Raw genomic sequence first — 26,818 nt, 5'->3', positions numbered from 1 at the left:
TGCATCAAAGAGACTACTTTTCTTCTATCTTAGCTGATTGTAAGCTTTGCTTTATCATCAGTGATGAGCTCCAGTTGGATGGAGTCCTAGAGCTAAAAGCCTGAAATGTCCAGAGTAGGAGTACATTTGGCAGCAGGTGCTGATGGTATAGCACCTTTCAGGGCAACTTGCTACTGAGAAATCAAACTGGAAATTTCTTCAGTTCCTGGTAGTACAGATTGCACTTGCCTTCTGAAGCCACTTGAAGAACTCTGTTATTCCACTTAATTCCCCATTTATGCTTTATAGAGAACTTCACAGATGGCACTTGGTCTTAAAATAGGAAATTAAAACATGAACCAGAGGTTTTGCTCTCTCTGTCTGTGCTCTCCAGTACTGGACACCATGCTGGAACACTTTGATAACACAAAGAATCCACAGGCTACCAGCAGCATAGTCACAGACTGAGTTTCCTCCAAGCTGCTAGGGAAGACACTGGCAGCCTAGGTCTTCAGACCAGCACCAAAACTGGGAAAAGGAGAGCTAAGAATAGCTTACCTTGTGTTGTTCTATTCTTGGAAACAGTTCACAAGCTTCTGGAGATGGTGTTACTACAGAGACAATGCCCTGTGATAGTCACCCTTGCATTAGAGTCAGCAACTTGTACCGATAAAACCTGCCAAAAAGTGTTCTGCTCAGTATTTTCTCTAAGATGAAAGGTTTATGTGCCATAGAATCATAGAATCAACCAGGTTGGAAGAGACCTCCAAGATCATCCAGTCCAACCTAGCACCCAGCCCTAGCCAGTCAACTAGACCATGGCACCAAGTGCCTCAGCCAGTCTTCTCTTGGACACCCCCAGGGACGGTGCAGGCCAGGATGCCATTGGCTCTCTTGGCCACCTGGGCACACTGCTGGCTCATCTTCAGCCTACTATCCACCAGTATCCCCAGGTGCCTTTCCTCCTGGCTGCTCTCTAGCCACTCAGTCCCCAGCCTGTAGCGCTGCTTGGGGTTGTTGTGTCCAATATGTATATATATATTCAAATGCTCTCCTTTTTGTTATATAGAAATGTTGCATGTTCCTGATTTCCCAAAGCAGCATATCAGTTCTGCTTGATTTTTTTTTCTTTCAGAAGTTTGATTTAAATGACAAGTTAGTGCTGTGCTCTCCAGTTTGTGTATGGACTCACAACTCTCTGCCTGCAGCAATTACTTTTTTATTTTTCCCCTTTCACTGCAGCCCAGTTACTGAACACAGTAATGCTGATATTTATCTTATTTTGCAAGAAGATTATTTCACCAAGTGCTACATCAAGTGCAGTACAAGTGCCTCATCCAGGCTTTTCTTGAAGACCCCCAGGGACGGTGCCTCCACCACCTCCCTGGGCAGCCCATTCCAATGGGAAATCACTCTCCTGCAGTCCTGTGAAAATGAGACTGCTTTCATTTAACAATGCTTTCTAGATTAAATGTCTTTTTGAGAAAAGCTTAAAAAAGACCTATGAGTTTATAAAGGTAAATTAAAAATATGAAAACCCAAGCCAAAACAACAACAACAACAACAAAAACAACACCAAACAAAACCAATGAACTTTAAATGTTTCTCTTTTAAAATTTCATAATATTTTTCAAAATCTCTTGACCTGTGGTAAGAGGACAGGATGTATTCTGAACGCAGTTCACACACTTGTTTTAAGTTCATAAAACATTAAGCTTATCAAATGCTCTGCTGAATATGGTAACACATCTGCAATCATAGTGTTTGTCCATTTACTCCCTTGAGATGATATCTTCTATCCTGTGTGTTCCTCTACAAACAGAATAGTTGACAACTTAGAAGCTAATCATGAGAAGGAAAAGTCAAAGCAAGTAGTGAGATTGTTTTTCAGATAATGCCTTTCTACTAAAAAAACCCACAAAAACAAAACCAAACCAAAATTAAAAAATCTGCTTAATGAGCTAGTGAGTTAGGAAGAGAGCAACTCCATAAACCTTACATGTAAAATACTGGTGAAATGCTTACAGTTACCAGATACATAGAATCATAGAATCAAACAGGTTGGAAGAGACCTCCAAGATCATCCAGTCCAACCTAGCACCCAGCCCTACCCAGTCAACTAGACCATGGCACTAAGTGCCTCATCCAGGCTTTTCTTGCACACCTTCAGAGACGGTGCCTCCACCACCTCCCTGGGCAGCCCATTCCAATGCCAATCACTCTCTCTGGCAAGAACTTCCTCCTAACATCCAGCCTATACTTCCCCCAGCACAACTTGAGACTGTGTCCCCTTGTTCTATTGCTGGTTGTCTGGGAGAAGAGACCAACCCCCACCTGTCTACAAGCTCCCTTCAGGTTATACTCTATATAACTAACTAAAAGGCTAGTAATTTTGGCTTTAGAGACAGAAACAGTATTTTTCTATATGTGTGTTTAATATAACTTCACGTTTGGAAACGACACTTTCCTCCTATATGGGTTGCTTTTAAGTTTCAAGCTTTAAAAAACTTTTCCAGCTTAGAAAAATGTGTTATCTGAATACTCAGAGTGCTGAAAAGTCTATGTCTATTTAAGGTATGTCTAGAAATAGAAAGTCATAAAAGCAAAGTACATAAAAGTTTAGAATCAGTGAAAAGAAGTTCACCTTTAACATTCCGCTTGAAGTGTGAAGTTCTTATTAGTATCTTGAAGACTTTTGAGTGAATTTCACAAAGCACCACAGGTGTGCAAGCTCCATCTACACAAATATATTCCCTTTTCCCTTCATGCTTCCTTGACCACAGCCAAGCAGTTCTGTCTGTGACTACCCATCCTGCATGTCAGCTTTTTCCTCTTGAGCCTTACTGGCCACACAGACAGTAAAGAACACAGAGACTATGCTAGAAGATCAGGGCTTTATTCAGCATCTAAGTACTTTTAAGAATTAGGGAAGACAATTGTAAAATGCTCTCATGCTTGGGTTGAATGTGTTACCCAGAAAGTGTAGTAAGTGGGAATTTATATCCATCTATGTTTTATCTATTACCTATGTTTTATATTTATCTATGCTTTATTTTAAAATAATTAGAATTGTAGAATCATAGAATTATTCAGATTGGAAAAGACCTTCAAGATTATTGAGTCCAGCCACTAACCCTACTCTACGAAGTCTACCACTGAGCCATATCCCCAGGCACCACATCTATAGCGTTTTTAAATGCATCCAGGGATGATGACTGAAACACCTCCCTGGGCAGCCTATTCCAATGCCTTACAACCCTTTGATGTCCTAGTCTAACCCTCCCCTGACACAGCATGAGTGTAATCTATCCCTCTTGTTCTATCACTTGTTGACTGGGAGAAGAGATCAACACCCACCTTACTGCAACTCTCTTTCAGGCAGTTGTAGAGAGCAATGAGGTCTCCCCTGAATCTCCTTTTCTCCAGGCTAAATAACCCCAATTCCTTCGACCATTTCTCACACAACTTTTTCTCTAGACCCATTGTCAGCTTTGTTGTTCTTCCCTGGACATATTCCAGCACCTCAGGATGCTGTTGGCTTTCTTGGCCACCTGGGCACACTGCTGGCTTGTATTCAGGTGGCTGATAAACAACAGCCTCAGGTCCCTTTTGGACTGATAGCTTTCCAGCCACTCCTTCCTGAGCCAGTAGTGCTGCATGGGGTTGTTGTGACCCAAATGCAGCACCCGGCACTTGGCCTTTGTTGAAGCACATACCATTGTCCTCAGCCTGTTTAGACCCTTCTGTAGAGCCTTTCTATTCTCAGGTACTCCTGTCTACCTTGATGTTATCTTGCACTGGTTTAATAGCAAAGAAATAACGAAAATTTACGGAGGGTGCACTTAATTTGCCATTGGAATGGGCTGCCCAAGGAGGTGGTGGAGTTGCTGTCCTTGGACGGGTTCAAGAAGGCTGGATGAGGCACTTAGTGCATTCGACAGGGCTGGGTGCTAGGTTGGACTGGATGATCTTGGAGGTCTTTTCCAACCTGGTTGATTTGATGATTCTATGATCCTTTCATCCAGATAATTGCTAAAGATATTAAACAGAACTTGTCCCAACACTGAACCCCCAGGAACACCACTTGTGACAAGCCATTGACTAGATAACTTCATTCACCACAATTCCTTGGGCTTCTCCATCCAACCATTTTTTTTTTATCCAGCAAAGAGTGTACTTGTTCCAGCCATGAGCAGCAAGTTTCTGCAGAAGAATCCTGTGGGAAATGCAGTCAGGGGAAAAAAAAAAAATGGAAAAAAAATCTTAATTTGCTCTACATTCCACAGTGGCTCTATTTCATACCTCTTATCTATCAATTACTTAATCTGTGTTCATTTAAACCTGATTATCAGATTTATAAGACACCAAAGATAAAAAATTATTGCAGAATATGAGACAACAGCGTTGCTGCTAGTGGGATATGTTAGAAGCACAATGTTTTCTGCTTTCAGGGTCTATGACTGAAATAGATGTTGGCATATGTACAGCCAGGATTTAAAATATATATATTTTTATTAGGTGTCTCCAGTAAGGTTCTTTGCCTATAGTTAGCCAGGAGGGAAGTTATAGTTAAAAATTAGATTATGCTCTAAATAAAGATATGGGTCTCTAGCTTCAGGAGCACATCTTTTGAAATCTCTGGTCTCATGGTTCCAGAGTTTGATACATGCATCAGTTTATAGCAGTATTTTCAGACAACATGACCCTTTTATCATTGATATGAAAGCACAGTAAACCTTTTTGGCATGCACGTGACTATGAGTGTCCACACACATGCTTGGTGTTTGCAGGTGCTTACAGTTTTCCTCATCCTTTGCAAAAGGCTTAGAGCACGAGAGCAGATGTCAAGCTGAGATTGTAGCAAAGTGCCATCTCTTCACATAGCTACTGGTTCCTGCCTCATCAAGGTGTATGTGCACAGACCCGTGGGTAAACAGGCTGATCTGCAAGGTTGGACCTATATGGCACTGGAATACCAGGGCTGAAGAGAGCTGGGGATGCTGTGCTTTGAACCCAAAAGCCTTACATAAGGCAGGTGAAATATTCCTGGGAAATACAACTGCACTGCTTGGGTATTTGTGACTGTGCCTGAATACAGCCCTATTAGCCTGAGACTGAATATGAATTAGACTTTATCCATAGTCTGAAATGTATTAATGCTGTATTGTAATCTTGGAATATGTAACTATAGCAGAACTATGCAGCAGGACGCTCAGGGTAGGAATAGTGATAAAAAATGATGCAATGAAGAGGAAAGATCTTCCTACAAACTCTTGGGACTTTGTTCAAACATGACTCAGTGAACAGCTGGTCTTAAGGGGAGTTCAGGAAATATGTGGTGAACTGCAGAGTAAGGAGTAGAAAACTGCCAAGACAAAACTTCACTATTTAAAAAGTGACTAATTTTCGAGAGTTCTTTGGAAGCTCTTTCCAGAATAAGACAACCTGTCTAGAGACTTTCCTTCTCTTTTACATCCTGCTCTGTTCCTATCATCACACTTATCAACACATTGTTTAAAGAAAGCTACCATACTCATCATGAGCCACAAACTTACAAAGGGAACAATGTCAATAAGGGACCCAGCCAAGCCTCCTGGGTAAGGATGATCACTGCTCTCCTATCCATGAACACTGTAAATTTATTATAAAACATCTCTATTTTCCATTTCTTGGGGTGCATCAAGAAAATTGTGTCCAGCAGGTCTAGGGATGTTCTTCTCCCTCTCTGCTCTGCCTTGGTGAGACCACACCTTGAATACTGTGTCAAATTTTGCACTCCCCAGTTCAAGAGAGGCAGGGACCTGTGGGAGAGAGTCCAACAGAAAGCCATGAGGATGGCTGGGGGACTTGAACACCTCCCCTATGGAGAGAGACTGAGAGACCTAGGGCTGTTTAGTCTTGGGAAGAGAAGACAGAGGGGATCTTATCAATGCCTATAAATATCTGAGGGGTGGGTGTCAAGTGGAGGGAGACAATTTATTTTGGGTGGTCTGCAGTGATGAGAAAAGGAGCAATGGGTACAAACTTGAATATAGAAGGCTTCACTGCAACATGAGGAGAAACTTCTTTACAGTAAGTGTGAAGGAGCACTGGAACAGGCTGCCCAGATTGGTTGTGGAGTCTCCTTCTCTGGGGACTTTAAAAAACCACCTGGATGCATTCCTGTGTGAACTACCCTAGGCAATCCTGCTTTGGCAGGGCGGGCTGGACTTGATGATCTCTGAAGGTCCCATCCAACCTCTGATGTTCTGCGATTCTGCGGTTCCAATTTTAGCAATAAAAACTTATAAACTTAATTTGTAACCAGTACGTAGAATTTTATGTTAACATGTTTATTGAATTTGCATTAAGAAGCATAGAAAAAGGAGTACAAAATAATGTTCTGGAAGAAACATTCAAGGCAAAACTGTTTATAGGTCTTTGATTAACTAAGAACAGGACATCTACTTTTCTTTGAACATCCTATTGGATGGTAAGCATCCACTAGGCATTGTTAATGATTTCATACTGTGACTCACTGGTTAATTGTTTAGCCTGGAGAAGAGGAGGCTCAGGGGTGACCTTATTGCTGTCTACAACTACCTGAAGGGTGGTTGTGGCCAGGGGGAGGTTGCTCTCTTCTCTCAGGTGGCCAGCACCAGAACAAGAGGACACAGCCTCAGGCTGTGCCAGGGGAGATTTAGACTCGAGGTGAGGAGAAAGTTCTTCACTGAGAGAGTCATTGGACACTGGAATGGGCTGCCCGGGGAGGTGGTGGAGTCGCCGTTCCTGGGGCACTTCAAGGCAAGGTTGGACGTGGCACTTGGTGCCATGGTCTGGCCTTGAGCTCTGTGGTAAAGGGTTGGACTTAATGATCTGTGAGGTCTCTTCCAACCCTGGTGATACTGTGATACTGTGATACTGTGTAATTATATGGAGCTGGAGAGAGCTGAAAGCTTAGTAAAGTCCCATCAAACTTATTTCACTTACAGAGGAAAACACATAGACAATCTCCTTCTCTTCTGTAACTGGACTAACTTTGACTTTCATGCTCCAAGACAAGGATTATTAGAAATGCAACACAATGTGCATATTGCTCTATACATACTCACTCTATCAGAGACCATAGTTAGAATGCTGATCTTTCTCACCTTCTAGTGTGGCAGAGTGTAGGGGCATTCTTGCACAGACAGTTCAACTTCCTGACCTCCCTAACTGCAAATAAGACCTAAGTAACTTTTCTTGCTACCAGGTTGTCCTATGCACCATAACAATGACAGAGTGGAGATGCAGATCCCACCTTAAAAACCAGGAAAGCTGAACTGCATTGATGGTTTGTCTAGGGGAAAGAATTTTTATTGAGGAGGTATGAATGCAGTAATGAATTATTCATTGTTCACACATTTGAGACACCTTCCATTAGTTCATTAAATTTTAGTTTCAATACCAGGGCAACTTATTTGATAGAAAAAAAACCTTTTATAGAATGAGTTGCATTTCAAAATGTCTGTGACCGTTGTGTGTTGCAAGAAAACTAGGTGATATTTGGTGAGAACAAACCCAAATCAATATTATAGGATGAGGTTATGGGTCAGCATCTACCAATATGACAGAGATGCAGTGGAGAAAAGGGAAAGTAAATTAGTTTTTCTTTCATCTAAACAATACATCGATGTTTCTCTCCTCAGGGCATCCTGGCAGTCAATGAATATTTCAAGAAGCAAAACCAGGAGGTTTAGCTCATCATTTCATTTTCTACCTTTCCATTTGGACAGTCAAGTTTCAATGAAACTCAGCACAAGACCGCTGGAAAAGTGACAGTGTTCATCACTTCAGATGGACTTCCTTTACACATCAGTGGTGGATATTCAAGGTCTCCTGTCATCAGCTGAGCACATAAAACTGCTTTATGCAAAATTAGCAACTTGGTCACTTTCCATATAAAACGTAGATTTTTACCTTTATAAGTTTAACTTACCATAGTTAATGTTTTATGCTTCTAATCTAGTGTTCTGAACCAATCCCCACTGCAAAGTGCAGAGGAAATGGGGTGCTCCTGCTCTGAACACCACCTTGTCCTCTCCTAATGGAAGAAGAAATCCAAGATTAGTGTCATTCTTAGGCTGTATGACCAGTCTTAATATTCACAGTGCAGTTCTCAAATTGAATTTGACTGGCTATTGTCAGAAAATCCTGATGCAATCGTTGCCCAGTGTACTTGAATGCAGCCAAAGTCATAATGCACAAGAACAGACTGTTAGGTTATTAAGGCTGATATAAAGACAAGATGCAGTTATTTTGGACTGGACTAGAAACACACTACAAATTTTAACCTGCTAGTATCCTGAAAGCGTGAAGCAACCAGGACTGGATACTCATCTTGTTAAAAGAACTGATATTTTCCCAGTGATCTCATTACACCCCAAACTAGACACAGTATAAAGACCCAAGCTTGGAAGGGTGAGCAGACAAACCTGAAAATCGAGGAAATAATTGATTAAATTGGACATCAAGGGCTCAAGTGACAATATTAAGAACATCTCATTTTCAGAAATGTATCCTTTTATGTTAAATTGAATGAATGTGAAATACTTAAATATTAAAAACACACAAACAACCCACCAAACCCCCCTCCTCCAAAACACTAGAAGTTATTCAGATAAATTTCCCACTCCTCCAAGACACTGAGCATGCATTTAAATCATGCAGCTCATGTACACCTTATTCCTTAGGTACACCTTACACTTCCCCAAGGATGCTGCCCTTTTCCAGCCCTTCTTTCAACCCTGAAACATGTGTAGTCAGTCTCAGCTTACAATAAGGCCACTCTCTGCATTTTGGGGTTCTGCTCTGAGACTGAGGGCCTATGATGATGTCCTGGGCCATGTGTTTATCCCCAACAGTCACTAAATCAGTAGCAACGTTCACCAGGTCCATGTCCAAGTGGAGGCCAGTGACAAGCAGAGTCCCTCAGGGATCAGTCCTGGGACCAGTCCTGCTCTACATCTCTTTGTTGGTGATATGGACAGAGGCATTGAGCGCACCCTCAGCAAGTTTGCTGATGACACCAAGCTGTGTGGTGCAGCAGACATGCTGGAGGGAAGGGATGCCATCCAGAGGGACCTGGACAAGCTGGAGAGGTGGACACAAGCCAACCTCATGAGGTTCAACAACACCAAGTGCAAGGTCCTGCATCTGGGTCAGGGTAATCCCAAGCACAAATACAGGCTGGGCAGTGACTGGCTGGAGAGCAACCCTGAGGAGAGGGACTTGGGGGTGCTGGTGGATGAGAAGCTCAACATGAGCCAGCAGTGTGCACTTGCAGCCCAGAAAGCAAACCAGAGCCTGGGCTGCATCAGGGGAAGTGTGAGCAGCAGGTTGAGGGAGGTGAGTGTCTCTCTCTATTCCACTCTGGTGAGACCCTACCTGGAGTACTGCATCCAGTAGATGTACTGGAGCATGTCTGGAGGAAGGCCACTGGTATGATCAGAGGGCTGGAGCAGCTCTGCTATGAGGACAGACTGAAAGAGTTGGGGCTGTTCAGTCTGCAGAAGAGGAAGCTCCAAGGTGACGTTCTTGTGGCCTTTCAGTATCTGAAGGGGCCTACAAAAAAGCTGGAGAGGGACTTTTCAGGCTATCAGGTAGTGACAGGACTAGGGGGAATGGAGTGAGGCTAGAGATGGGTAGGTTCAGACTGGACGTAAGGAAGAAATTTTTCACCGCGAGAAGTTCTTCTCACCATGAGATCCTGGAATAGGTTGCCCAGGGAGGTGGTTGAGGCCCCATCCTTGGAAGTGTTTAAGGCCAGTCTGATCTAGGGTAGGGTGTCCCTGCCCATGGCAGGGGGGTTGGACTAGATGATACTTGTGGTCCCTTTCAGCCCTGACTGATTCTATGATTCTATGACCTCTGTTCCTTATTACTTAAGTCAGTATTAGTCTAGTTACTGAGAAGATGAACTCTTACCAGGGTGGTTAGGATGTGATAATTGTATAGCTGCAAGTAAATCAGACCATTCCTTACTACTGTGCATGATACGTGTAAAAATAATTCTTCCAGGTGGTTCAAAGCAGTTGGCCGTGTGCCTAGCAATTCACCTAGGCATTCTGGGATTGATAACAAAATACTGCTTGTCATGTCTTATTGCTTAATTATTGTTTTCAGCTTGCAGAATTTCGGTAAACTGGGCGTACTGCATAATGAGGTTATAGTAAGCCAGAGGCATTGTATCACAAGTACAAAGACAGCTACTACGTTGTACCAGACACACTATCACCTCAATGCAATAAACTTCTAATTCTCCATTCTTTGCACCTAGAGAACCCTCCTGTCCCAGTTTGCAGTGCACTTTTCTTCAATGTGTCTGGATCTTAAATTCCCCAGGAACGATAAACTCTCTGATACGATAAGCCCCCTTTGTTAGCAGCGTCTCAGCATGCTTAAAATGTATCTGGAGAGTAGATGAGAAGAGCCCTCAGGCTAGGATACAGCAAAAGGGAAAGCAAAAAAGGAAATGATCATCCTCTCATGTTAGAGAGCTCTCACCTCCACCCATTCACGCAGAGACAACATCTCTCTGGTTGTTTGAATCAGTGATATCAAGAGCATAAGTGCTTAAGGTAAAAAAATCTCAAATGGCTGAGTAACATTAGCAGAAAATCACTTAAAAGCAAAATATATGAGTAGGAAATCAAGCAGAAGAAAACTCAATGGAACAAAAAAAGACACCAGTGCCGGGGGTGGGGGGGGAGAGGAATAAAAGAGAAAAACACCCAAACCAAAACAAAAACCACACTCCCAACCACCAACCAAAACTGAAATAAAAAACAAACAAAACTCAAACAAACCAACACCATCCCCTCCCCCCCAAAAAAAAAAAAAAAAAAAAAACAAACCAACAAAACCACCACCACCCAAACAAAGAAAAAAACTGAACCAAACCAAATCAATCAATCAAACACAAAACCTCTCATTTTGCTGTTCTCTAGGAAATTTTATCTTTCTTTTCTCCTGTATATTTCATGCAGCTCTCCAAATCCAGGAAAATCTGTAGCTTACGGATGAGAAAATGGGAGAAGAATGTAATGCATACAGATACATGATTTAATACAAATGCATCTGTGTGACAAGTGTAAAATACATTGTTTCCCTTGGCAGGTGGGATCCGCTTATTCTTTCACAATTATCTAAGCTTACAATGCTCACTACACAAAAATTGTTTTATTAATTTTTACTGACATTAGCAGCAGAGGACAATTTCAGCTCTTGGAAAACGAGCTAGATTTTGTTCTAGTTTATTTATCATCAAAAGAACCATTAATTAAATTCTCAGTGCAGAATACCTCTGTAGATGCATCAACTCAAAATAACCCAGCTTGGCTTTCAGCGTTTATTAGATTCTGGTGTATATTTTCCTTCTCATGCACAGGGAAAAAGAAATAAAATCAGCAAATAAAACCAAGCCATAAAAAATGCTTTCAATTTGTTTTTGTGTTTTGTTTTTTTTTTCCCCTAGAAGTCACTTAAAAATGTTTTAAAACAATTCTCATGGAAAGGAAATTTTAGTGGCTATCCCTGGTCAGACCGCAAGGCAACACTACATTTGGGATAGTTAGATCCCCTTGAATGGTCCTTGTGTGCTTGATGCAGGTGCGATAGTAAATGGACAGGCCAAGCTGCTGGTGGCACAGAGGAGAAATACTGGGAGACAGGGATTTGCAAGCAATCTTAAGACATGACTCGGGAGAGATAACAGGGTATTCAGTCTGGAAAACGCTTACTCATGAAAGCATCCTATTAGCTTTTTGGAGCCAGGGCATGTTGGCACTGCTTGAAGTTGAAGAGCAGCGTGCTGTACATCAATCCTGTGACGTGATGCTGTGACTATGCTTTGGGCAAACAGCCCTGATGATTAGAGCAGGAGTTTTATTACAGTCTGTAGCTGCACAAGAATCTTCAGGTGCCCTCTCAGGAGCTGTGCGAGGCAACTTAGATATCTAGTCTGTCATCAATATATTTAAACCTTCACTGTGGTAATCTGCATCTCTATAGGACTGATCATACATAAAGGTTGAAATGCAACTAAAATCATAAGGAGTTGTTTGCTCAGTCTTAAAATCCTGGAGCCTGTTGGTGAGTCCAGTCAACATCAGTCAGTGCCCAGCAGAGAAAATGAAAGATGTTGCAAGGATTCTAAGCCAGGAACTGCCAGAGGTGCTGACTATATGGCTGATACTCTGCTCCATGGGGAATGCAGATGACTTGCTGCAAGAAATTTTCTGCTTGTCTGAGATGATGAAGCAACTCTTTTGGCCAGTGCCCATCCTGGCTTACCCTTTGTGCAATGCCTTGGACTTTACAGGCCTAAGGATGAAGGAGTATTGTGCTATGACCCACCTTCTCTCTCTTTTTTTCCTCAAATGATCAGTTTCCATCCCACATCTGGGACACTGATTCTCTCAAGCAGAAAGCATGGAAAGTAGTCAGGTTTCATGCTTGTTTAGATTCCTACTACACCTGGAGGTGTTCAAGAGAAGCCTGGATGAGGCATTTAGTGACATGGTCTAGTTGACTGGCTAGGGCTGGGTGCTAGGTTGGACTGGATGATCTTGGAGGTCTCTTCCAACCTGATTGATTCTACGATTCTATGATTCTATTATTCTATGATTATCCTTGAAGTATAAAACCAAAGCCTAGACTTTAGAGAATATTTCTGAAAGACAAAATAGCTTTTTGTCTGTTTTGTTATAGCTTCATCAGTGTCCTTTGTAGTTCCTCTCCTAATCTTTTAGTCTTCAATTTGTGACTCTTCTCAGTACTTTGCACTGTAAAGCGGTTTTAGCTGTCTTCTAAATACAGTTTCACTGGTCCTTCTACCATGGTCTTATTTTGGTTTTCTCTAAAAGTAGACATGGACAGTTGCTTTATATTTCCCATGGGGTTTGTTAATATCAAATGAGATTGAGACACTAACTGAACCCAAGAAAAATGCTGTGGTCAAACTGCAAGCCTGAGCCTCTAGTTTTGAGATGCTGGAAAACTAAAAGGTGATCAGAGATTCTAGAGATAAGCAAAACTTTTGACTGAATAAGTGATCTACAGTTATTCTAATGCTGTTAAAAATAGCACTCATGAATGCAGGAATGTAACAATGAAAAAATTTATGACCCCTAACTTGTAAGGAGTTGTTTGTGTCCTCTTAAATCAATGACAACAAAAGCTACTGTGGCTGTGCCTACCCCGTGCACAGTCTCCAAAGAAAGCACACTGTGCTTGTGTAAAGATGTCCAGATAATATCACAGTATCATCAGGGTTGGAAGAGACCTCACAGATCATCAAGTCCAACCCTTTACCACAGAGCTCAAGGCTAGACCATGGCACCAAGTGCCACGTCCAACCTTGCCTTGAAGTGCCCCAGGGACAGCGACTCCACCACCTCCCCAGGCAGCCCATTCCAGTGTCCAATGACTCTCTCAGTGAAGAACTTTCTCCTCACCTCCAGCCTAAATCTCCCCTGGCGCAGCCTGAGGCTGTGTCCTCTCGTTCTGGTGCTGGCCACCTGAGAGAAGAGAGCAACCTCCTCCTGGCCACAACCACCCCTCAGGTAGTTGTAGACAGCAATAAGGTCACCCCTGAGCCTCCTCTTCTCCAGGCTAAACAATCCCAGCTCCCTCAGCCTCTCCTCATAGGGCTGTGCTCAAGGCCTCTCACCAGCCTCGTCGCCCTTCTCTGGACACACTAATAAACTAACTAACACTTCCCTTAGTTTATTAGTTAACCTATTTGCTATTACAGAGTTGACATATCATGTTTTCAGAACTGTGATTTTTCTTGGTGAAACATGAGAAAACAGCTCTGACCATGTGTTACTAAAATCCAGAATCATTGTATTATCAAAAAAAATTGAGATTATATTCAGTCTGTGTGCAATATAATTCGTTGATTTTGCTTGGAAAGGACATAAGCTTTCATGTCTTTTCACAAAACCCAGTACAACTGCAGGGCACTGTGTGTTATGCCAGAAATAGCAACATGCAGTGCTGGGAAAAAAAATATTCCTGTACATAAAAAGTCACAGGTGCTCAAGAGAACATGAGAGTGGACCCTTGTGGAACAATAACGATCAGGTTTAAATCCTGCAGAACTAACAGAGCTAGGGAAACTCAGCAAAGTCTTTTAAGGCATATCTTAAAGGTAGACGAGAGGGGAAAAAAAACACAAAACAAACCACCACCAACAACAACAACAAAACAAAGCAAAAAACCCCAACCAATAAAAAAAAAAACACCAAACCAAACAAAACCAACCAACCAAACCCACAAACAAACAATGAGAACAAAACCACAAAAAACCCCAAAAAACAACAAAACAAAACAAACAAAAACTCCAGAAAACCCCACAAACAAAATAGCTACTTGCTGTTGCGTTTCCAGAGGAGCTTTAAATGATTCGTCCTTTGGGCTGTTCAGCCTGGTGAAGAGGAGGCACCCGGGAGACCTCATTGCTCTCTACAACTACCTGAAGGGAGGTTGTAGGCAGGTGAGAATTGACCTCTTCTCCTAGACAATTAGTGACAGAACAAGAGGACACAGTCTCAAGCTGTGCCAGGGCAGGTTTAGGCTGGGTGTTAGGAAGAATCTCTTCCCAGAAAGAGTGATTAGTCATTGGAATGGGCTGCTCTTGGATGTGGTGGAGTCCCCATGCCCTGAGGTTTTTAAAAAGAGACTGGATGAGGCACTTAGTGCCATGGTTTAGCTAATTAGAAGGTATTAGGTAATAGGTTGGACTTGATGATCTCAAAGGTCTTTTCCAACCTAGTTAATTCTGTGAATCTGTGAACATTAATCATACGAAAACAAAAACCCTGCGCTTTGCTCTAGAGCAACTCCTTGAGCTTTTGCCACCCAGGTAGCTGGGAAGGAGCAATGTGCGACCAACAACTTCCTCTTGTGTGCTTGTAGTTAGTTACAATGCTACCACCTGGCATACAAGATGGCTGATGGTCTCTCAATAGAACCATGGATAAGGTGGGATTGCCAGGGGACAGATTTCAAGTAGGCTGTGGCCAGGCTGAACATATGTGTTACAGGAACCAATGCCACCTTGCAAGAAATCTCAGCTTCCAGATGCCACCTGAATTAAGCAGATGATAGTGTACATATTAGCCATTCAAAATCTCTGGCTTGCTTCACCCTGCTCTTAAGGCAAGAAGGAGTTCTAGAATTGGCTTGGAAAGACACATATGTTGAAGGTCTAGACTTCAGGGCTTCTGTATCTTTTCCATGGAAGACAAATGCAATTATGTAACTTGCAGTCCTTTAAGGAGAACTAAAAACATGCAGAACTTGCCTCCTGAAACCTAAACTATACGTCGTATCACAAACTAGTTCTCTCTTTTCTTCTGAAGAGTTCAAAACTGCTCAAAGGGAGCTCAAAAATACTGCCTGATACCAATTCACATCGCCTTATCCTTGTTTTTGCTGATGCTTTCAGTTTAACTACATATCTAGTTTTGCAGTGCAATGAGTATCATTCCTTTCAATGTTTTTATTATAATTTCTGGCCAAATTTCAGACATCACCTGAAGTAATAAACGGGACCTAGTAACTTATAACTGCTCTATTTTCTTTCCAGCAGCAGGGAAGCAATTGTTCTTTTTGCATGCAAAACTATGCACCTTTTCACAAAAAAAAAAATCTGAGTATGAGTTTACCCAAAATAATTACTTCCCCTTTAGGTTTTTTTTTTTTTTTTTTTTTTTTTTTTTTTTTTTTTAGTACTGACTTATTTTTCCAATTATCAAAAGAGGAAAATTACTCTGATTTTAAAAAATAATTTCACTGGGAACTAACGCAAAAGGTTACTTGGTGTTATTTTTCTCTCACTTCAAAAGAGAATGCTGAAAGTGTGAGAAACTGTTATTTTTAAAAGCAATAGTGTTGCTTTCCTCGCTTTATTTTTAATACTTAACTCCCTCTTTTCTGTAGGAAAGGTGGGAGGAATGGGAAACAGCTGAAATATGGACTGAAATTAGTATTTTACCATAAGAAAATAAAAGCTTTCTTTTGATGTTTAAAAATCATTAAAATTGCTATAATATAATTTAAAATGCTTGAAATTAACATCAGACAAGTGTGCTAGTTTGAAGCTAGCTAGAATGTTTTGGTGAGAAGGACTAGATTACAGGCTGTGAAAGGAAAACAATGGTGATGTCTACCTCACTCATAGGCTTGCTGAGAGATAGAAGAACAAGAACCCAAACATAAATAACTCACTTCTGCTGAGGAGCTCTGAGCTGCATTTCTCTCTCTAGCTTCTCTGCCATTTCTTCTTCACTTTGCTTCCTAGCCTCCTGGACAAACCTCCATTCTTCCTTGGGACTGGGTAAGGTTGAGAAGGGGGGAGAAGGTGGAAGGGTGGTTGGGAGCCCCTCCTGAGGACTCAGGTTTCTGGGAGGGGAGTTGTGTTTCTGTATTACCTTTTACCTTGTATATTTCTGTCTATAACTGTATATACTGTAAATAGCTGCTTGTATATTGTGCCAGCTGTAAATATAAACTTCATTCAATTTCCAGAGCCGGCTGAGTCTAGTCCAGGTGATTTCCAAAGTTTGGAGTGGAGGGGGTGTGGGAACACCCAAACCATCACATCCTTTTATTTTGGTTCCCAATGTGGAGCAAATTGATTTTGAGTGATTGTTAATTAACTTTGGGAATCAGAATGAAGCTAATGAAGTTACTTTACTTAGTGGGGGCTATTGTGTGGCCTATAGTCTGTTTTCTTGTTTATAATTGATACCCGCCTGAACATGAGCCAGCAGTGTGCCCAGGTGGCCAAGAGAGCCAGTGGCATCCTGGCCTGCATCAGGAATGGTGTGGTCAGCAGGAGCAGGGAGGTCATTCTGCCCCTGGACTCTGCACTGGTTAGACCTCACCTTGAGTCCTGTGTTCAGTTCTGGGCCCCCCAGTTTAGGAGGGACATTGAGATGCTTGAGCGTGTCCAGAGAAGGGCGACGAGGCTGGGGAGAGGCCTTGAGCACAAGCCCTATGAGGAGAGGCTGAGGGAGCTGGGATTGTTTAGCCTGGAGAAGAGGAGGCTCAGGGGTGACCTCATTGCTGTCTACAACTACCTGAGGGGTGGTTATGGCCAGGAGGAAGTTGCTCTCTTCTCTCAGGTGGCCAGCACCAGAACAAGAGGACACAGCCTCAGGCTGTGCCAGGGGAAATTTAGGCTGGAGGTGAGGAGAAAGTTCTTCACTGAGAGAGTCATTGGACACTGGAATGGGCTGCCCGGGGAGGTGGTGGAGTCGCCGTCCCTGGAGCTGTTCAAAGCAAGATTGGACGTGGCACTTGGTGCCATGGTCTAGCCTTGAGCTCTGTGGTAAAGGGTTGGACTTGATGATCTGTGAGGTCTCTTCCAACCCTGATGATACTGTGATACTGCGATAATTGGATCAAGGTACAAATTAGTTACTTTTTGTTTAATCTAATTTTGAAGATCAAAGATAAACTTACATCCACCTTTTGGAGTTAGGGAGATTTCATCCTTGGCTCCATAGGGTTTAACAGCAATGAGTCTTTTATCTGTAACATTACAGGGACATATACCAGTAACATTACAGGAAATGGAAGTGTTATGTTTGCTTTATCTACAGCCCTCATGAGAGTAATCTTGCCTAAGACTCACGTGCCTGACCCTTGTTCAGAATTTTATTCACATTAGACTGTGGTATTTCTGTTGTGTGTGATCTTATGTCCTGTAATTTTGATTTTTGCATTAATTCTGGCATGATGTAAGATAAATTTGAGTGTGACGCCTTTAAGAAGCAAAAAGAAGGGGCCAGTGTCCCAGAGAAAAGGTAAAAAAAGTGAGATAAATGGCAATCTAAATCAAAACAGTGATAGTTCAGGGGCAGAGCAAGGTGGGGCCACCACTACACCTCCTCCCCTAGATTCTGGGAAAACTGCCATTGTTCCCACCAAAAATGATAACATGGTAGGATGCCCAGGAACACAGGGAACTACTCAAACTCAAGGTGTTCCTTCAACTAATAACACTAATTCAGCCAGTTCAGCTCTTCAGGCAGAAAAAAAAATTCCCAATCCTAAGGCAGATTTGAACTCACAGGCCTCAGGCCAGACCCCCAGTAATTCAAAACCACTAGCAGAATTGTCAAAATCTGTCTCCATGCAGGCCATCTTAGCACCTGCCAGGGAGAAAGCTAAGACAAGACATCTGACAAAGGGTGATTCAAAAGAGGACTCAGGAGAGGGGACCTCTGGTGCACAAGAGGAGGAAGAGGAGACATACAGTGGGGACATGAACAACAAGCAGCCTTTGATCAGATCAAATGAGAAGTAGTCCATGCAGTGGGCTTGGGACCTGTGAGATCTGGTCCGGACATTAAAAACATTCTGTACACAGCTGCCAGTGACAATGGTCCAACTTGGAGCCTTTGGCAGAGAGCTCCAAATGAGACACGTGGTCATCCACTTGGTTTCTGGGGTCATAGCTACAGAGGTTCAGAGAAAGAGATACTAGCAGCCTATGAAGGAGTGAAAGCAGCTTCTGAAGTGATTGGAACTGAGTCACAATTGCTTTTAGCTCCTAGACTGCCAGTTCTTAACTGGATGTTCAAGGGCAAAGGTTCATTACCACATCATGCCACAGATGCAACCTGGTCTAAATGGATGGCTTTGATAACCCAATGAGCACAAATGGGGAATCTTGATCGACCTGGTCTGGTGGAGGTGATTACCAACTGGCTGGAAGGCACAGACTGTTCCAAACCTCCAGACAAGAAAATAAATCCTGCTGAAGAAGCTCCTCCCTGTGGTGATCTCTCTGATCAGGAAAAGAACTATGCTTTGTTCACAGATGGTTCCTGTCGTCTTGTTGGGAACAAGAGAAGATGGAAGTCAGCGGTTTGGAGTCCAACCAGGAGAGTTACTGAAACGAAAGATGGAGAAGGAGAATCCAGTCAGTTCGCTGAGGTAAAAGCTGTTCAACTTGCTCTTGATGTGGCTGAACGTGAGAATTGGCCTATCCTTTACCTCTACACCGACTCGTGGATGGTAGCCAATGCTCTATGGGGTTGGCTAAAGGACTGGAAGAAGAACGGTTGGCAGAGGAAAGGAAAGCCTATTTGGTGTGCTGATCTATGGCAGGACATTGATGCACGGCTGGAGAAAATTCCAGTGAAGGTGCGGCACGTAGATGCACACATGCCTAAGAGCAGAGCCACTGAGGAACATCAACATAACCAGAAGGCAGACCAAGCTGCTAAGATTGCTCAAGCTGATACCAACTCTGAACTTGACATTGACCTTGATTGGAAACACCGAGGTGAGCTGTTCTTAGCTCGGTGGGCCCATGACTCATCTGGACATCAAGGCAGAGATGGAACATACCGATGGGCTCGTGATAGGTCAATTGACTTGTCCATGGACGCTATCACCCAAGTCATCTATGACTGTGACATTTGTGCTGCTATTAAGCAGGCTAAGCGAATCAAGCCCTTATGGTATGGTGAGAGATGGTCAAAGTACAAGTATGGAGAAGCCTGGCAGATTGACTACATCACTTTACCTCGATCTCGTTCTGGCAAGCAGTATGTGCTAACGATGGTAGAAGCCAGCACTGGATGGTTGGAAACCTATCCAGTTCCACATGCTACTGCACGTAACACTATTGTTGGTTTGGAGAGACAAATCTTGTGGAGACATGGAACTCCAGAGAGAATCGAGTCAGACAATGGTACTCATTTCAAGAACAATCTTGTGAAAAACTGGGCCAAAGAGCATGGTATTGAATGGATCTATCACATACCCTACTATGCACCAGCTTCAGGGAAGATTGAGCGCTACAATGGTTTGCTGAAAACCACCCTAAAAGCCATGGGGGTTGGAACTCTGAAAAACTGGGACAAACATTTAGCACAAGCTACCTGGTTGGTAAATAGTAGAGGTTCAGTAAACAGAGCAGGACCTGCACAATCAGACTTGGTCCAAACAGTGGACAGTGATAAAGTTCCTGTTGTATGTGAAAAGTATCTGTTAGGGAAAACTGTTTGGGTATTTTCTCCTTCAGGCGAAGGGAAACCTGTCCAAGGGGTGGTGTCTGCTGAAGGTCCTGGTCATACATACTGGGTAATTCAGGAGAATGGTGGAATCCAGTGTATTCCACAGAGAAATCTAACTTTAGCTGAGAGAGTTTAAATTCAAAGTGTATAATACAAGCTGTTAGGAGTTTTCTGTTCAGGGTACCATTGGCATCCAATGAAAGAATCTATGAGAGAATCTGAAGTACGTGAGCATGAACCCAACATCACCTGGGAGTCCCTGTTCTTGTCTCATCTGTGAGGAGAAAAACTGTTGTTTTCTGAGCTTTTGAATCACCTACATCTGAGATAGCTGGAATGAAGTGTGAACTGAACTTGTAATATTCATTAGTGTAATTAATGTCTTAGATTAGATCAGATAGTTCTCAGCAATGCTCTGAGTGAAATAGATAGGGGTGCATTGTGCTAGTTTGAAGCTAGCTGGAATGTTTTGGTGAGAAGGACTAGATTACAGGCTGTGAAAGGAAAACAATGGTGATGTTTACCTCACTCATAGGCTTGTTGAGAAATAGAAGAACAAGAATCCAAACATAGATAACTCCTGCTGGGGAGCTCCAAGCTGCATTTCTCTCTCTAGCCTCTCTGCCATTTCTTCTTCACTTTGCTTCCTAACCTCCTGGACAAACCTCCATTCTTCCTTGGGACTGGGTAAGGTTGAGAAGGGGGGAGAAGGTGGAAGTATGGTTAGAAGCCCCTCCTGGGGACTCAGGTTTCTGGGAGGGGAGTTGTGTTTCTGTATTACCTTTTACCTTGTATATTTCTGTCTATAACTGTATATACTGTAAATATCTGCTTGTATATTGTGCTAAGCTGTAAATAATAAGCTTCATTCAAATTTCCAGAGCTGGATGAGTCTAGTCTGGGTGATTTTCAAAGTGTGTGTGTGGGAACACCCAAACCATCACAAGTAATTTCACTTTTGTGTGTAGTTAAACATAAAGCTTCCCATCTGAAAAGGTAACATAAGTTTTCCCCCTCTTTTTAAAGAGTCTCTCTCGGGGTTTGAATCCCTGACTGCTCACTCATGTGCAGTTCCCTCTGGTGTCTCTGATCTTGGCCACACCACTGCTGCTGGAGAAGCTCCTTCTGCAGTGCCCACCTGAGTATACCAGGGATGGGGTTGTTTCCCTGCATTAAAAAAAAAAACAACAGGGGAAGATGGAAGGAGTTGTATCTATGAACTCAGTCACATAGGGTCTTGCAAGGATATGCAAGGCTCCTGACTAACCACGTCACAGACTATGGCTGCAGGATGACAATTCTGCTCTGCTAGGGTCAGGATGACATCTCTCTGCTATTTTGCTGCTGTGTGCTCTACTGAGCTGCCCTGAAGGAGCAACACGTGGAGTCTTTGGGAGCTAAAGGTTGGACCATGTAGGAACGGTGAGACTGCTGACTGTGGGAAATGGTGAGTGTGAGGTCACACATGAGGAATGGGAGTACTGAGAGTGACAGTAGGTCACATTGGGAAGGCAAAGGTAAAAAAGGTAAAAGGTAAAGGTAAAAAAATATTATGGGCATTATTCATTGTAACATTGATGGCATATTCTTGACTTCACTATGCATCAGAAAACACTTTTTTTCACTGTGAGTGAGACAGACTACTGGCACAGGTTGGCCAGAGAGGTAGAGTTTCTATTCATGGAGATACTCAAACTCAAGCAGCCTGCTGTTTGTGGCCCTACTTGAGCAGGGTGAATAGACAAGATGACCTCCAGAAGCCACTTCCAACTCCAGCCATTCTGTGGTCCCACCACCTCTGCTGTGGGCTGGCAACACTTCACCTCTAAAATACATTATGACTTACTGCCTCCCTCTCCTTGTGAAAAACTACCCACTTCAGATACCTGCTTTGTGACACATTGTGCCATCCTCAGACTGACATTTCTCTCAGTGAAGACCACCTCCTAAACCACTTTACTTTCAGTAAAGTTCTTAAATTGCTCTGAGATAATGCACATGGATATGCATTTCTTCCATGGTAGGGGTGACAAAAGGCCAGCTTAAGGTTCTGCGTATCACTGAAACATCACTTAAAACTTGGAGACAGAACTTGAATGCAACCTGAACTATGTGGGTCACAAATGGTTTACACCATCCAGAAGTATGTTCTAGTTTTAGACTTTATTTAAAACTCCCTGCTTCCTTTAGAAAAGCAACCCGCTACCCAGGGCAGTGTTGGAGTTCCCACCCATGGAGGTATTTAAGAGCTGTGTAGACATGGTGCTTAGGGATATGGTTTGAGTCAGTGTTAGGTTAACGATTTGTCTCCATGATCTTAAAGTTGGGGGGTTTTTTTGTTTTTTTTTTTTTATGATCTAGGCAATTCTGAATATCAGAGCTGAAAGAAAAATACAGCTCTGCATGTAATGTTTTACTATATTCGCTTGAGCGCCACTAATTTGATATTGAACATACTAAAGGAACAAAACCAAACCATAGTAAATGAAAACCAGACAGCAGTGGGTATCAATCATTGCCTCTTTAAAACAGCGAGATATGTTCCACAGTCCACATGAGTTTTGCTCTTTCTTCTACTAAAGTGGTTAGCCACAGCACGCAGCTGGTGTCACTTCTGACAAGTGAGGGTCACATGACACTGAGTCAGCTCCTTTCGGCACATCTCCGCAATCCACCCATCAATGGATCTGTTGATACACTCCACACTGCTCAGGATGAGTGGGTTTCCACACAGGAAAAGATGACAAACAACACTACCCAAGTGAGATATCAGCAGGGCATGTCACACTGTGAACACTGATCACGGAGCTGGAAACCTGCAGCTCCCTCAAACACAAATCCAAAAGGTTAAAGCACCTCTTCTTGTCTAAGTTCCATCTCAAATGAAGTGGTGTACACTCATGAGTAGATGAGGGTAGAGGTCTCCACCCCTTGAAGACCCTAGCAGAAGACCATCCTCTTTCAGAGGCAGCCTCTTGTACTTAGAGTTTCAATGTGTGACATATTTCCCATGACAAGACAGTGTGACTGTAACAGTTCACCTTTTATTGTACCATGTTCTAGGTGCATATTATTTTACAGTGCAATACAAAATGGAGGACTACCTCAGTAGGGTATTTTAAACATATCTACATTACCTACCTGTACATAAGCGTTTTCTTCTTTGATGCCATACATTCTTTTCAAATTCACAGGCATTTGTCCAGTTATAAAGGTGTTCATTATTTCTTAAAATAAGAAAGTGCTAAAAAGTACATATAGTGTGTTTCGTGCACTGGCATGTTTTCCTTTTTCTAAGGCTATGTGGTGATAGGACAAGGTGCAATAGTTTTAAGCTAAAGCAGGTTAGATTTAGGTTAGACATTTCAAGAAGTTCTTTACAAATGAAGTGCTTTACAATGAGGTTGGTGAGACACAGGAACAGGTTGCCCAGTGAAGCTGTGGATACTTCATCCCTGCAAGTGCTCAAGATCAGCCTGGATGAGCCTTAGAACAACTTGGTCTGGCAGGATGTATTCTTGCCCATGGCAGGGGGCATTGGAACTAGATGATCTTTAAAGTCCCTTCCAGCTCAAGCCATTCTGTGATGATTCTATAATGATAATTCCCAGAGTAACATATATAACCTCATGTTCTTGTGAGGCAACTAGCTGGTTTATGTCTGGGAATCACTACCAGGCTATTCTACAACCAGACAGCAAGTCCCCTTGGCAAGCCCTTTCCATGTTCTAGAGACTACCTGCTCTTGCTGGAAATCATATCCTGGGCTGCATCAAGAGAAGTGTGGCCAGCAGGTTGAGGGAGGGGATTTTCCCCCTCTACCTCACTCTGGTGAGACCCCACTTGGAGTACTGTGTCCAGTTCTGAAGCCCCTGTTACAGGAAAGATATGGACATGCTGGTGTCAAGAGCAAGGTCACAAGGATGATCAGAGGGCTGGTGCACCTCTCCTATGGAGAGAGACTGAGAGAGTCAGGGTTATTCAGCCTGGAGAGAAGGCTCCAAGGAGACCTTATTGTGGCCTTCCAGTATCTGAAAGGGGCCTACAAGAAAGGTGGGGTGGGACCTTTTAGGGTGTTGGACAGTGATAGGACTAAGGGGAATGGAGCAAAACTAGAAGTGGGTAGATTCAAATTGGATGTTAGGAAAGAAGTTCTTCACCATAAGGATGGTGAGACACTGGAACAAGTTGCCCAGGGAGGTGGTTGAAGTCCTATCCCTGGATTTTTTTAAGGCCAGGCTGGACATGGCTCTGAGCAACCTGATCTAGTGTGAGGTGTCCCTGCCCATGGCAGGGGTGTCAGAATTGGGTGATTTTTGAGGTCCCTTCCAACCCTGACAATTCTGTGAAATTGAAATAAAGACATACACTAAAGCTATGTACTGCAGTGGAAGAAACCAGAAGCTGGCTTTCTCTATCAGGCACCATGTGGCAAGTCTTGAGGCTATCCATAATTAGAATAGGTTATTAGGGTGGGGGTCATACAGGGCATGGCCACAAGGGAGTGGACTATACTATAGGTGTCTATACTAGCCCTGGGAATCTGCCAGGATCATCAATGAAACACCAGAGTCACAGCTGGAGTCAGATGAATGAGGCTACCCAAAGAGAATATTCTGTACCTATGAATACCTTGTGAAGTTTAAATTAAATATTACTAGCTCTTCTGTATCTCCACTGCTGCATTTGCTCTATCATCAGTGTCGAATGAGCACTGCCACTCTTTACCGCTATTCATCTCAGCGACCTGACACAGCTGTAAAAATGCTTGGCCATAGTTTACAACCTTCAGACTCAAAGCAGATAAGAAAAATAGTCTGCTTTGGCTGTAACATCCCAAGGCATCACACTGTATTATCAAAGGCTCTCAATGCTATATTTATACAGAGAAACTATTACTATTCAAAACACTAGTGTTATAGGCAGATACAGGGTTATGGACCACCTACTACAACAATGGCATTTCAGTATTTGTGGGTGCCTCCAGGCAAGACAAATAACTTTGCAGCGACAACCTGAAATGTGCGTTAGTTTCCAGTGTGCCCTGAACAAAGTACATATTCTCAGAAAATAAAACTGATGTGTCAGTTAATCCAGGCAAGCACTCTGTACTTCTGAGCAGCAGGCAGTGAATTTGAGCAGTCAGTACTGGGAAGACCTGCACAAAGAAGTAATTTCTCAGTAAGGACTGGAGGTTATCTTTAAAACAGGCTATAAAAGCTTATATCCTTTCCTAGATCACAATGAGATTTCTCTCATATCACTTCAGCCATATAAACAAGAGGTTTAGTGTAAACCATTGCCTTGCTCCTGTCAGTAAACTAGGAGGAACATCTCTTGAGAGGCTGATTTATCTGATGGATCTATCTCATTTTAGGAGAGGATAAATGACTTTTAGGATGTGATTGAGTTTATTCTGAGTGAATCTCAGTGATATTGAGAAGCAGATGTCTGACTTCTCTGTGGGGAGCAATGCAAGCTTCAGTTCTGGAACTGCAAATATTTTCTGATACTGTTGCTCTCTGGAGTTGCTTGAATGGTAAAAATTAGTTATCCAAAACACTTTGAACTTCTACAGACTGAAAGAGTATGGGTTTCAGCAGCTTGCCTAAAGTCAGTGATTTTCAGGACTGTCATATATCCATGAGTCCTGGCTGTGTACAGGAAAGCTATGTTTGAAGTCTCTTATTAAGTGAATTGCTCTTAAAATAAAATAAATTAAAAAAAAAAAAAAAAAAAAAAAAAGGGTAGCACGACTATATGCCAGTTGTGCTAGTTGTGTGGGGGAGAATTATGACTCAAATTTTCCGACAGTGCTACACCGAGGTGCAGGAGACAGGACCCTTGACCTTAGGCAGTGGAACTGCTTTTTCACCTGCCAGCGTCAGGGATGTAGCTGGATCCCAATCCTGTCTTCCCCAGATGAGCTCCCTATGTCCCCAGGGTATATAAACCTGCAGCTCTTCACCGCCGTGCTTCGAGGCTGGGACCCCAGGAGCGGTCGCCGTAGCAGAGCCAGACCCCCTAGGGTGCCCAGCCCGGCAGGGTGACGCCCTGGAAAGGAACGGGCTTCAAGAGACACGGGAGCTGGCAGCCGGGCCCGGGACGCAGCTCCTTGCATCCCCTCGGGGCGTTGTTCGCCCCCCGCGTCCTTCCTGCTTCCGGGGGCTGCCGCGGGTAGGGTTTGCCGCAGATGACATCAGCTGTGGATGCTGGAAACGCGGCGGCGGAGCGCAGGGATGCGCCGACTCCCCCCCCACTTCCTCCTCCTCCTCCTCACCAGGTCCCTGCCCTGCACCATCTCCGTATAAAAGCGCCGCCGCCTCCCCACCCGCCCTCACTCCCTGCCTGCCTGCCGCTTGCGGATCCGCCGCTGAACGGCCCTTCTCCACTCAGCACCCCGGAGCCGCGGGGCGGAGAGGGGCGGTGGCGATGGCCACCGTGGTGGTGGAAATGGACTCGGAGCCCTCCTGCAGCATCCCTAACCTCACCTCCACCTCGCCCAGCCTCTCCCACCGCTTCCTGGACAGCAAGTTTTACCTGCTGGTGGTCGTCGGAGAGCTGGTGACAGAGGAGCACCTGCGACGGGCCATCGCCAACATCGAGCGAGGTGAGGTGGCGGGGAGCGGGGACACCGCAGGCACTGCCGCGGCACCCCCCCGCCGGCACTTCCACCCTCTCTCCTCGGCCGCGGCCGGGGCTCGCCCTCCCAACACACCCATCCCACGCAGGGCACGGACACGCGAGCCGCCCAGTCGCGGTCTCAGTTTTATTCCAGG

General features: G+C 43.6%; 1 protein-coding gene and 1 long non-coding RNA gene across 2 annotated transcripts in view; one reads left to right on the top strand and one right to left on the bottom strand.

Moving 5' to 3' along the window:
- Positions 1-1,590: 1,590 nt before the first annotated feature.
- On the bottom strand, positions 1,591-26,818 carry LOC135173573 (uncharacterized). The gene is made up of 4 exons (XR_010301379.1): positions 26,580-26,818; positions 7,937-8,041; positions 4,099-4,195; positions 1,591-1,791 (listed from the first exon to the last, which is right to left on the bottom strand). It is a non-coding gene; the product is annotated as an uncharacterized LOC135173573 (long non-coding RNA).
- The window catches only part of MAP1B (microtubule associated protein 1B), an 83,363-nt gene continuing 82,924 nt past the window's right edge, over positions 26,380-26,818 (top strand). Inside the window, exon 1 of the mRNA XM_064140550.1 lies at positions 26,380-26,649. Coding sequence (XP_063996620.1) covers positions 26,472-26,649 — 178 coding nt within the window. The 5' untranslated portion in view covers positions 26,380-26,471. The remainder of the gene's footprint in view (positions 26,650-26,818) is intronic.

The sequence above is a fragment of the Pogoniulus pusillus genome, chromosome Z (assembly GCF_015220805.1).
Source record: "Pogoniulus pusillus isolate bPogPus1 chromosome Z, bPogPus1.pri, whole genome shotgun sequence".
Taxonomy (NCBI): domain Eukaryota; kingdom Metazoa; phylum Chordata; class Aves; order Piciformes; family Lybiidae; genus Pogoniulus; species Pogoniulus pusillus.
The sequence above is the reverse complement of the archived record's forward strand: the minus strand, read 5'-3'. Positions and strand labels throughout refer to the sequence as shown.